Genomic DNA, 13170 nt, shown 5'->3' with positions numbered 1-13170 from the left:
TCAAAATGAAGTGTTTCGAAGTCTTTGTAAGTATATACTAGAAGGAAAAATAGTCCCCAAAATAATGTCAAGAGAAATATGCAAAATGTAACATGATTCCAATTGTGTAGAAGAAAAAACTTTATGTAGAAAAATATAATAATATTTATATCAAAAGAATAGAAAAATTTACCACAAAAAGTGATGGGATTGAAGGTGCTCTTTGTCTCCTCCTTGGCACCTCCTAAGTGTTCCTTAATAAACAATACACATCCCGTTCGCAAGCTGAGTATGTTTTCAACCCTCATGCTTTTCAAAGGTCTTCTCCCTTTCTAGTCTGACTCAGTGTTACACTGATCTGAAGCTTTGGGGCTCATTGTCTGCAGGAGTTGTTGCAATTCTCAAGAAGCACAGGGAAAGGCACTGATATATTCAGACTTAACAAAGAAGTAAAAGCCAAAGAGTGAAAAGATATTACCTCCAGAGATTCGTCCTGTAATAATGTTATCAGCTCTTTCTGTATTAAACATACTCCAGAATTCAGAAGCTTAGACACCTAAAATATAGCAATGAAGCCTCTCAGATTTGAGATAACTAGATATATATAGCTTAAAATAATTTTTAAATGTTGCATTCATTTTGAATACTTCTTCTAAAAGAAAAACCTTACAACACAAATATAAAATCAGATCTCTAGAAAATTAGTCGTAAATAAAATCAGCTTTTTAAAATCTGTTTAATTTGCATTTTGGAGTATGGACATAGGTAGGTTCATCTATACCTTCTAGTATATACTTACAAAGACTTCGAAACACTTCATTTTGATGCTGTGTTTAGTACACCCCACTTGTCACTGACCCCCAGCTCCCCATAGCTCAACTCATCAATATTTTGGTATCACTGATAGTATCACCTGGCTTAGACTCCCCTTTAAAAGTTGGGAGGTAGTTTTTCACCTAGCATTTGTGTAGAAGTACTGACCTCTAAATTGTAAGAACAATATCAAAAGTTGGGTACTCTAATTTCTTTTTAAAAGTAGAGTGATCAAGGAAAAAAAATCTACAACCAGAAAGTGGCAGAGTAAGGTATGCACACCTAGGGGTGGGGAGTAACAGAGGATGGGATTCCCAGAGCCATAACTTTCACATCAAAGCAAGAGTAGGCCGTGGGTGCCTCTAGCTCACATTCTGAAGTTTCAGAGTAGCCAACAGGCATAGAAGAATTTACTCTACTTCAAGCTTCTTAAAGAAGGCAACTTTTACGGAATGCCTATGGTGACATCAGTGTGGGAATAATTTCTAAGAAGACAAAACAATTTTCTTTTTCTTCATCAAAGACTTTAATCAGCATAAGAGGAGTTGGAAGAGTCAGAATAACCCTGTTTCCCTAATTAGTAGTGTTCCTTTATTCTGCAGACAAACTCAGAGTCTGCAATGGTGGACTCACCAGTTTCTAATTCACCTTTAAAAAACAAAACAAAACAAAAAAAGAGAGCTGGGCTTAAGCAAAGTTTTATTGTGGGGTGGAGGAATAGTTTATGGATAGCCAAAGATAACCTAAATTCTCTGTTCTGGGTTATTTTTGACTTGTTAAAGTATTTTAAATAAGCCGGGCATGGCGGCACATGCTTGCAATCCCATCGCTTGAGAGGCTGAGACAGGAGGATCACACAGGTTAGAAGCCAGCCTCAGCTTAGTGAGGCTCTCAGCAACTTAGGGAGACCCTGTTTCCAAATAAAGTATCAAATAGGTCTGGGAGTATAGCCCAGAGGTAGAAAAGCCCCTAGGTTCCACCCCCATACCACAAAAAATATATATTTTAAATAATATTTTTCTAAAATGCAATAAAGTTACAGCAAAGCAATTAACAGAATCTAACATTGTGCTAGATTAGAAATTTTTAAATCCAAAGTTGGGCATGGTGGCTCACACTTGTAATCCCAGCATTCAGGAGGCTGAGACTGGAGGATCATGGTTAGCAGACAGCCTCAGCTACTTAGTGAGGTCCTCTACAACTTGATACCCTATTTCAAAATAAAGAATAAAATATAGGGCAGGGAAGCCAGACGTGGTGGCGCATGCTTGTAATCCCCGCACTTGGGAGGCTGAGACAGGAGGATTGCGCAGGTTTGAAGCCAGCCTCAGCTACTTAGTGAGGCTCTCAGCAACTTAGTGAGACCCTGATTCCAAATAAAATATAAAATGGGTCTGGGAGTATAGCCCAGAGGTTGAAAGCCTCTGGGTTCCACCCCCAGTACCACCAAAAAAAAAAAAAAAAATAGGGCAGGGGTTGTAGCTCAGAGGTCAAATATCCCTGGGTTCCATCCCAGACCCGCAAAAAAAAAAAAAAAAAATTAAATCCACGAGTAGATTTTTATTATTTAAGAGAACAAACCAAATTAGCCTTTCATTTTAAGGAGGTGAACACCATTCTTATTACTAACATGGTCTCACTGTGAGAATACGGAAACTAGCCACTCAGTTAATAGACTGGTCAGCGATCTCCACTCACTTCCACTAGTAAAGTATCTTTACATACACACATACATTCCAATGTGTTTCTTTAGATGGTGCTATACTATGACCACTATCGAAATAAAATGAAAGCATAAAGAAATGAGATAAACATAATAGTAAGTCTAGTATTGCATAAATACTGCATTCCTGTCTGCAGATCACTAAGAAACCCATGTGCACACTAACTCTAACCTAAGCCACAGCTCATCTTGATGCTCACATGGGCAGTGCTCTCTGTCTTTGTAGGTATAACTATAAAGATTATATGATTGCTCAATATTAAAATTATTTTAAATAATTGTACTATAAGAGGAATATTTCCAATATTTTGTACAAATTATATTTTGTCCACATCAAAAAAGTATTACTCCGTAGTCAAAAGCATTTTAGGTAACATGTGTAATGATGCTATAAATATCCGACATACTGTGAGCTAGTCTAACAGTCCCAGGAAGAGGACGAAATATTCTCATGAGCGTAAGATTTTTATTATAAAGAAAGGAAAATTTTATCATGCCACATAGAAAGAGATTCTTATGTGAGTTTTGAAATTGAAAGGGCATAGCTTATATGTGTTAACTATAACCACACCCCAGGTGTGATTATCTCACCAACTAAGAAACAGGCCCCAAATTCTATACAATGATTCAAAGGTAGTTACATTAATTTAACTGCATTTACGTATGATTTTATTATGTTGCTTTATTTTATCATATTTCTATAACTTTATAATTTCGTTACAAGACTTTAAACTCACATTTGTTCGAATTTTATGGAAAGCTGCAATAGCTAATCTAAAAGCTATGCGCATGAAACACCATTCAATTGCAGTAAAAACAGTAAGTGTATGTAAATTGTCTCAATTTTCCATATATTCTTAAGTGTTTTAGGTGCAAAGTTAAGTACAAATAGCATAAAGCATAGAAAATCTTATTTTACTTCCTTATCTACCACAATTGCCTGGCTTAAAGTAAGCCCTTAATTTAGATATGCTGAATGAATAAGTTAATACATGGATAAATAAATTTAATGTATTTATGTAATGGGTTCTGTAAACATACTAAAAAAGAAGAGAATTATGGAAATTTTAAAGTAAGATTTAGGACTAGAACATGAAAGACATATGGAGATATATCTTATAATAAATCTAAAAACAGAAGTGTACAAAATACCAAAAAAGAGCATGTAGAATATAAAACATCTAGAATATAAAGCAAATGTACACTGGTATCAATTCTTCAGACTTACTTCATAAAAGCAAATAGCAATAGTGTATCTGACTGGCACTTCAGGGTCGTGACAGAGGCAGAAGAATGTGGAATAGAGCTCCATGTGGAAGTTTTTAGGATCAACGAAAACAATCATGGCCTGGTGGAGGTGGAGGGGAGAGATGAATGTGAAGGAGAGAAAACGTTTGTCAATACCTAATATTAGGAATATTCGCGTAAGCCGAAATCATATCCTCGGAAACATAGTTCAACCGAAAATCTTATTTGGAAGATTCAAACGCATGCACATAACTCCAATCTGTACAAAAAGAAATATAAATTCCACAGATATTTACTCAGTGCCTCCTATCTATATATCATACATGACGTAAGCGGCATCAAATATGGCAATTTTTTTTTTTGTGGTACTGGGGATGGAACCCTTCTATCTCCAGGCTACACTCCCAGACCTATTTTATATTTTATTTGGAAACAGGGTCTCGTAAGCCAGCGAGGCTGGCTTCAAACCTGTGTGATCCTCCTGTCTCCACCTCCCAAGCACGGGGATTACAAGCGTGCGCCACCACGCCTGGCAAATATGGCAATATTTTTAATGCTAGCTGCTCCCAGATTTTAAAGTTATAAACAAAATGCTCAGTAAACATAAATACATGATTTATTACCGGAAGGTTATAGGCACAGTTCTTTCGTACTGAAATATATTTCTTCTCCTGCTCTAGGATTTGGGGTGGAATCTGGTTTTCATTGTGTCCATTTTCTTGTTGCAAACCCAACATACAAAGTTTCTTATAAAATTCCAAAAATCTCAAGTGTTGATCTGGAGTAAAAATTCCTAAAACAAATGAAAAATCAGTATTTAACATTTTAATTGAAAACAAAAATTAAAAAGAGAAAATCAAAGCACAGTAAAAACTCATTTGGAACCAAATATTTAAATAAATGTTTACAGACCATAAAAGCAATTAAGAGAATTAACTATTATAAATAAACTTAACAGGACATATTATTTCACCTCGTGCTCACTTTAATACTATTGTAATTACAGAGCTATGAACCATTTAAGGTAAAAAATATGTCTTTATTATTTTCTGCAGCTTGTATAAAACCAATGAGTCATAAAAATAATAACAATAGTAATAGTAATAGTAATAATGATGATGATGATGATGATGTGTGTATTTATACATAATACTATTTATTTATAGTAAATATTCTAAAATTGCCTCTCAAGAGGATGTTTGTATATCTGCAGGAAGACGTTTAAAGAATGAATCTAAAAAGGAAAAGGAAATTAATTAATTCATTCATTTATTTTTGTGGTAGTGGGAATAGAACCCAGGGGCCTTCTATGCCTCCAGACCTATTTTATATTTTATTTGCAAACAGGGTCTCACTAAGTTGCTGAGAGCCTCACAAAGCTGCTAAGGCTGGCTTTGAACCTATGATCCTCCTACCCCATCCTCCCAAGTGTGTGTTATCATGCCTGGCTGAAAAGTGAACTTAAAATATTTTTGATCAGCCAGGCATGGTGGCACACGCTTGTAATCCCCATGCTTGGGAGGCGGAGACAGGAGGATCACTCAGATTTGAAGCCAGCCATGCTGGCTTAAGAGACCCTGTTTCCAAATAAAAAAGTATAAAAATAGGTCTGGGAGTGTAGCCCAGAGGTAGAAGGGTTTCCAGGAACCCCCAACCCCCCAAAAAAAATTTGATCAATGGAATGATAGCACACTTATTATCCATCTCAGGAAGCTAAAAATTCATTATATATTGCAAAATATTTTTCAACCACCCAGTAAATATATATAATCTACATAAAGAAAATAGATTACTGTGCCAGAAGAACTAAGCAATATATTCAATATATAAGTACCAAGACTTATGTGCATTATTATATATTCTAAGCTCAATACTCACATGATTTATATACATATGTATATATGCATCAATACTACTCAACTTGCATATGATATATATAATAACTATATATACATATTTCAAAGTGCCAAGACATGGATATTTTTCTACATTCTAAGCTGAATGCTCACATGATATGTACACACACACACACACAGAGACACTTAATACAAGTAGTCAGAAGAGCTAACTACCAGCAATACTAGCAATCAGACCTGAGCTCCTACTATCACACATCAATACATGAGTACAGAATGCTCTGAACTTAAAGCTACGCTTACTTCACTCTGCCACTGTTCTCTCAAATATGTTCTATGAATGCAAGAGTCATTTCTAAATGTGCTTTAAGTTGTGTTACAAAAAATATAAGATCTTGTGGCATTTTACACACTTAAAAGATAGGTTTCAGCTGGGCGTGGTGGCTCATGCTTGTAATCCCTGTGCTTGGGAGGCTGAGACAGGAGGATCGCGCAGGTTCGAAGCCAGCCTCAGCTGACTTAAGAGAGAGACCCTGTTTCTAAATTAAATATAAAATAGGTCTGGGAGTGTAGCTCAGAGGTAGAAGGCCCCTGGGTTCCATCCCTAGTACCACCAAAAAAAAAAAAAAAAAAAAAGATAGGCTTTACAATGGAAGGGCTGAAGTTCACTGGCTAAGGCAAGAGAAAAGAGAGCATTCACAGTTTTGCAATTCTTAGGGTATTTCATACCATATAGTCCATGGCATAGCTTTCCTAAATTGAAGGATAATGAAATAAGAATTGATTCATCTGCTTTGAAACACTTGTCACAGAATGATTTCACTAATGGGAGTATAGTTTGACTTCTGTCATCTGAAAAACAAAACAAAATAATAACACTTTAGATCCAGTTGCCCACACTGCACAGGTTGAAATTAATGCACATACATAAATTAAAGGGAAAAAATTCCAAGTGATCCTCAAAAAAAAAAAGAGTATGTGAAAGTGAGATGATAAAGGTGGGGTGAGAACGAGTACGAGGAGGATGAAACTCATTAGCACTATGATTTTTTCCTAAAGCACCTAGACTTCCACTGCAGGTAAGAGACAAAACACAGAGTGATTACAACTAGAAGCTAAGGTGACTGAGGCTCCGAGTCTCAGTGACTGAAAGCTTCCGAACGGCCTTAATATGAACACTTGAGCAGCGGGCACAGGGAATGCTTCTTACTCTCTTTTACATCCATTCATACCACGCTGCAGCTTAGGCCCACTGTCATTCCATTTTTATTGAAGTTAGTTTATAACATATAATATGCATATTGCATTTCATGATTTTACTTCTTAGATGGCTCTTTAAAAGTCAATTCATCCATTGAGTGAATCTTCTTAGATCATAAGTTTATGACATATTAGCAATATTTAAGCTCATTTCCATATTCTTCAATGTTCCCAGTTGGCTTAAAATTTCAGAAATGAGTTGCTACTTAACTAAAATTCTTACAGTACTAAGTAAAATGCTTTAACGTTTGAGTATTAGTGTTATTTCTGTTACTGTTATCAGATTTATGTACTACAACTACTGTTTTCAGCTCTACAACTAATTGATTTCATTCAACAATTACTTTCTTAGAGAACCAGAATTATACTAAGGAGAAATAAAGACTGGTGATAAATGGTCCTTGAGCTTCAGAAATTCAAACTAGCAAAGAAAGAAAACACAAACAATGTAAGCCAATGTGTTCACTATTTTAATAGCTGGCATAAGGCAAGAGTCTGTGGACCTTTTTTTTTTTTTTTTCAAATGTCTAGGCTTTTGCATGCTCTCTGTCCCAACTACTCAACTCTGTCACTGTAACACCACAAGAGCCACAGACAACATGGTTCTGTTCCAATAACCTTTCCCTACAGAGCAGATACAGGCCGGGTTTGGCCTCTAAGTCATAATTTGTCAACCCCAAGTATAAGGGATTTGAAAAGATGTCAGAAAGCAAACTAACAGAATCTGAACTGGCTCTAGAAGAGGAAAAGTTGGTTAGGAGAAAAACAGAGGGAGGGAGGTGGAGGTGTGAGGGACTGGAGCAGCCACGGGAACAGAGTGGGAGGAAGGGAGGGAGCGAGCTGGATCTGGATCTGGGGTCTGAGAGCCTGGGGCAGTGCCAGAGAGGCCAAGGGCAGGATTAGTTCAGAGCCTGGAGGGGCACCCCATCGTTAGGGACAAAGAATCACCTGTGGCAGTTTTTACTCCTTTGGTTCATCCTGTTACCTAAATGATTATTCTGAAATATTCACACATAATTTATTATCCACATTATAGTTATCTTTAAGAACCTCTCCTAGTTCAGATACAACATTGGTAATCCCAGTGAATGGAATCCCACAAATGTGCAATCGAGTTTCACACCCGAGTCTTGTCATTTGCCCCTCCAAATTTCACCCTATTGAAATTGTTAGCGTTTACTGATAAACTGATTGTCCAGCATCAGTCAAGGATCTTAGTCATACACTCAGTTATTTGTTATTTGATTTGTTATTTGTTATTTGATTAGCATTATGCAAATCAAGAAGTTACTTGTGCTTCTTGATTTGCATAATGCTAAGACATACCTGTTCCCACTTAGATCCCCCGTCCCATATTTCTCATCCCATGGCTGTGAGGTTTCTGGCATTAAAATACTATTAAGGAGAGGCTTGTGGCCATAGCTTGGTGATAGAGCACTTGCCTAGCATGTGTGAAGCTCTGGGTTCCACCCCCAATACCATGAAAACGTGTGTGTATGCATGTGTGCATGCGTGTGTGTGTGTACACACACATGCAAATGACTAAGGAGAGGGTACGCACTTCTACATCGTTATAGTGAGGATCTGCCTTAACGTGGACTAGCTGAAGAAGTGAATGCCACGTCCCAAGCCAAATTCTTAGCCCTCTATACAACTCAGTTCAATTTGGAAGAAAATACACAGCCACAGTGGATGTCATGAGATTAACAGTGGAAGCGGAAGAGACACCAAAGGAGAAAGAATCATAAAAAGAGAGGAGGAGAGGCTTAACATTTATCATCAAACTTAAACAAAAAATTCTGGATCTACTTTTCTTTCTTAGTGACACAAAATGTGTGGAAAAATACTGTTTTCTGAAGTGAAGACTGTATCTCTGTGAAGATTTACCTGAGTCAAAGATGTCAAGCAGATTAACCAATGTTTCGAAAGCTGCAAGCCGCACACTGCTGCCTTCATCCCTAGAAAGCTCTATTAACTCGGGGAGCACCACACTCTTTGTAAGTTCTGTCCTGCACAATAAGTGATAGAGGAAAATAAATCAACACACTTGCAGCAAGCACTTACTAAAATAAAGCGGCTGGGCTAGGTACAGCAGGAAGCAGGAAGAAGCTGGCAGCGCCTCCCTCCTCCCTCGTGCTCCTGTCCCTCCTGGCCCCCTTCTTCTCCCAGCTCTCCAGGGGCTGCAGTCTGGCTGGGAGCACAGACACACTCAAGAAATACTAACAGCATCTTCAATATGATTCAAAAGCTCCACTCCCCCTCCCCAGCATAATGCTGCTACCGAGAGAGATTTTAATGACTAGTTTATAGTAAGGTTTTTAAATCATAACCAAGCCACACTCTCAGCCCTATTTTTTTAAACGGGGTCTCACTAAGTCACTGAGACTGTCCTCGAACTTGAGATCTTCCTGACTTAGCCTCCCAAATACTGGGATTAGAGGAGTGTGCCATCACACCAGGCATAATAACTAATTTCTACATATTAGAATGATATATGACACTAGATGCTCTGTGTAAAAGATGAACATAAGAAATGCTTTTAGAGGATATATAATACTTAAATTCCAAATAGTTCTTATTCAACGATTTGATAAGTTCTGCGTATTCCTCATAAGATATCATAACCACATTTCCACAGCACATGGTCTGATTAACGGGAGGCTAAAGTATGGCCAGCCTTCTTAAGTGTAAGACAGAAGGTGGCATGGATTATCATTGATATAAAATACTGATAGTCTGAGAAATTTAAAAACATAATTCCTTCAATCTTCAGCCTTTGGCCTTGAAGGAAGTGCTCTTCATGTTGCCTGTAATTACTCATCTGTTATGTGATGTGATCCCCTCATCCCCAAACCAGCTCTTCTCATGGGAGATCTTTCTCCCCTTTATTACAAGTCTCTAAATGTCTCTAAATGATTTCCTGCATTTATCTTTCTCTCATGAATTCTGAGAGGGCAAATCCATCTTCTGAGTCACTGACTACAATTTTTAAACACCATTTAACTATTTACTACACTATGTAAAATTTCTTATTCTATTTTTAACTTTTTTTTTTTTTTTGCGGCTCTGGGGATGGAACCCAGGGGCATTTGACCTCCAAGCTACACCCCCTGCCCTATTTTTTTATTTTTTTATTATTTATTTATTTATTTATTTATTCATTTATTGGTGGTACTGGGGGTGGAACCCAGAGGCTTTCTACCTCCGGGCTATACTCCCCAGACCTATTTTATATTTTATTTGGAAACAGGGTCTCACTAAGTTGCTGAGAGCCTCACTAAGTAGCTGAGACTGGCTTCAAACCCTTGAGATCCTCCCAAGCGTGGTGATTACAAGCGTGTGCCACCACGCCCGGCATTTTATTCTTTACTTTGAAACCGGGTCTCACTGAGTTGCAGAGAGCCTCACTAAGTAGCTGAGGCTGTCTGCAAACCCGCAGATCCTCCAGGTCTCAGCCTCTGGAATGCTGGGATTACAAGCCTGCACCACCATGCCTGGCTCTATTTTTAACATTTAAAAGTACTTTCTAGCCTGGCGCAGGCTTGTAATCCCAGGACTTGGGAGGCGGAGACAGGAGGATCTGGGTTAGCCGCCAGCCTCAGGTACTTAGTCCCTCCACAACTAGTGAGACTGTGTTTCAAAAAATAAAGAATAAAAACTTGGCTGGAGGTGTAGCTTGGAGGTAGAATGCCTTTGGGTTCAATCCCCAGTACCACAAATAAAATAAAAGTATTTTCTAATTTTAACTAGGTTTAAATTTTCTTCTTCTCAGTAGTTTTTCCATCTCAGTGTGTCTCATCTTCCACTTCTCAATCTTGTTTTATAGCAGGGAGATTTTAACAAATTGTTTAAAGATAAGTAGAGCAAATTTTTGTTTTCCAGTTTTTGTTTTCTTGACAGTTTTGGGAGGTGGCGGGCACTTAAGGAAGTGGGCCAGGTGGGAGGCCGGGTCACTGGGGATGCCTTTAAGGGACAGTGGACTTCCACCCTTCCTCTTCCTCCTCCTCTTCCTCTGGTCCACATCGTGGCATGAGGCAAGGGTTTGCTCCCCTAGGTCCCACCACGACATACTGCCTTCCCAGAGGCCCGAAAACAACAGGGCCAGCTGATCACAGACAAGACACCCTGCAACTGTGGACCAAAATTAACCTATTCTCTTATTATACTGATAATCTCAGGTTCTTAGGGTAATGGAAAGCAAACACAAGTAAGAATCAGGTATTCAAAGTTTTTAGCTACCATAAGATGAAATGATTATGTTTTTTATATGATTATGTTTTTAATAGGAAAAATTCAAAATTAAACAAATGTATATATGATTGAGTTGGTTTCTTAAGTGGATTATAACTTAGCATGCTAGATTCTTTTTAATCTTACTTTTATAATTAATCCTTAAGTAGAATCTTGTGTTAATTTTTAGAAGATAATCTGAACACACTTGACCCTCCCAATTATGACAGTGACAAAAAGACGTCAAAAATAGATAAATGTATATTCTACATCTTGATAAAGTGATTAAGGCAACAGTATATTCTCCTAAGAGGTTCTGATCTTCAGTGCTAAGCATCGACTGAGTTAATTATAGTCCACAATGATCCTCCTAGACTTGGAAAACCTATTGGAAACAAGTTCTGAGATAAAAAAAAAAAAATTGATTGTTCTATGGAATTGTTAAGCTTCTGACACTTAAATGCTACTTAGAAGCTTTAATGCTTTCCCAAAGCATTAAACATCAGCCCAGGTTTTAAAACAATTAACAATGGTAAAAAAGGCCATATCCTGCCTGCCCTTGTTTGTGAAACAAAGAACCAAATAAAATCAGTGCCACTGCTACTAAAAATAAGAGGCTTCAATGTTTTTCGATACCAATTCAGAACCCTTTAACAAAAAAATAAAGCAGAAACAATTTCCCTCCCACAGTGGCTTTCAGATCTCTCTAAGAGTGAGAACTGGCTACAGGATAAGAGAAGGGAGCAGGGCATAGAAATCTGGGCCAGGAGGTCTGGGCCAGGCTTCCAGGAGAGCAAATCATCTGAAGCAACACAGTAACACCAGCATGCCCAAAGAAAACAGAACAGAAATGCTACCACCACATCCCAAGCACCTTTTCTAAGGGGTCTTTGAACAGCACCTAAGTAACTAGAGTAAGAAGGAAAGAAGTCAACGATAAGTGAATGCCTGCCACCAGCTAGCCTATGCCTTTCTCTAGGCTCCACACACACATCCAGCAGGAAGGGCTTGTCCTGGTCATTTTGAAAGATGAGATAAAGTATAGCCCATCAATAGTATGGTTCCATTGAATAGAGGGACAGAATAATGCTTGTCTGGCAATCCAGAAATCAGACTATGGCATAAGGAATTAAAAATACACTTACCCAATGCCCTGAGCTATATTTTCTAATTGCCGACACATACAAGATCGAACTTCATATTCTACATCTTGACAGAGTGATTTTACAAGGGGAAGTATTTCTCTTTTAATGCTGAAGGAGGGGAAGGAAGAAAGTTGCAGTTGAGTAAATGTTTTAGAATAATATTTTCAAACAATTATGATCAAATTTTAAATTACTTTTATAATAACAATATACTTTTGTGGGGGGGGTGCTGGGGACTGAACCCAGGGAAATTCTACCTCCAAGCTTCACCCCCAGCCCTTTGGATTTTTTGTTTTGAGACAGGGTCTCACTAGGTTGCTGAGAGTCGCACTGACTTGCTGAGGCTGGTCTCGAATTCAAGATCCTACTGTAATAACCTCCCAAGTACTTGGATCACAGGCATGTGCCACCGTATCCAGCTAACAATATACTTAAATATAAGACTTTATAGTTTACAAATAATTTTACATATGCTATTTAATTTGGGTGTTATCATCAGCTACCTGTAAGTTATGTATATAACAGGACATTTTTTAAAATAGTACCTAATGTTAGCCGGGCGTGGTGGCGCACGCTTGTAATCCCCGCGCTTGGGAGGCAGAGACAGGAGGATCGCGCAGGTTCGAAGCCAGCCGCACGCGCTGGCTTAGGAGACCCTGTTTCCAAATAAAAATGTAAAAATAGGTCTGGGAGTGTAGCCCGGAGGTAGAAGGGCTTCCAGGAACCCCAGTACCACCAAAAAAAAAAAAAAATAGTACCTAATGTTGGGCTAGCTGAGAGTCAAATGCCTACAGCTAATACAAAAGGCCAGCAACGAAACAAGTGCTCTGGCAATCATCAACCCAACATTCTCCAACTTCACATTTTACTCTCCTGCCTTCATTACACGGCACCCCCTACTTCCACTTGGGATGTA

At 38.2% G+C, this 13170-nt stretch overlaps 1 protein-coding gene across 1 annotated transcript in view; it reads right to left on the bottom strand.

Annotated features, from left to right (window-relative positions):
- The window catches only part of PPP4R4 (protein phosphatase 4 regulatory subunit 4), a gene marked incomplete at both ends in the record, with an annotated part of 113025 nt that overhangs the window by 27406 nt on the left and 72449 nt on the right, over positions 1-13170 (bottom strand). The window contains 6 exons of the mRNA XM_080707817.1: positions 458-535; positions 3744-3863; positions 4387-4556; positions 6349-6471; positions 8767-8888; positions 12255-12362. Coding sequence (XP_080563943.1) covers positions 458-535; positions 3744-3863; positions 4387-4556; positions 6349-6471; positions 8767-8888; positions 12255-12362 — 721 coding nt within the window. The remainder of the gene's footprint in view (positions 1-457; positions 536-3743; positions 3864-4386; positions 4557-6348; positions 6472-8766; positions 8889-12254; positions 12363-13170) is intronic.

This window comes from Muscardinus avellanarius (assembly GCF_963383645.1).
Source record: "Muscardinus avellanarius genome assembly, chromosome: 12".
NCBI classification, from domain to species: domain Eukaryota; kingdom Metazoa; phylum Chordata; class Mammalia; order Rodentia; family Gliridae; genus Muscardinus; species Muscardinus avellanarius.
The sequence above is the reverse complement of the archived record's forward strand: the minus strand, read 5'-3'. Positions and strand labels throughout refer to the sequence as shown.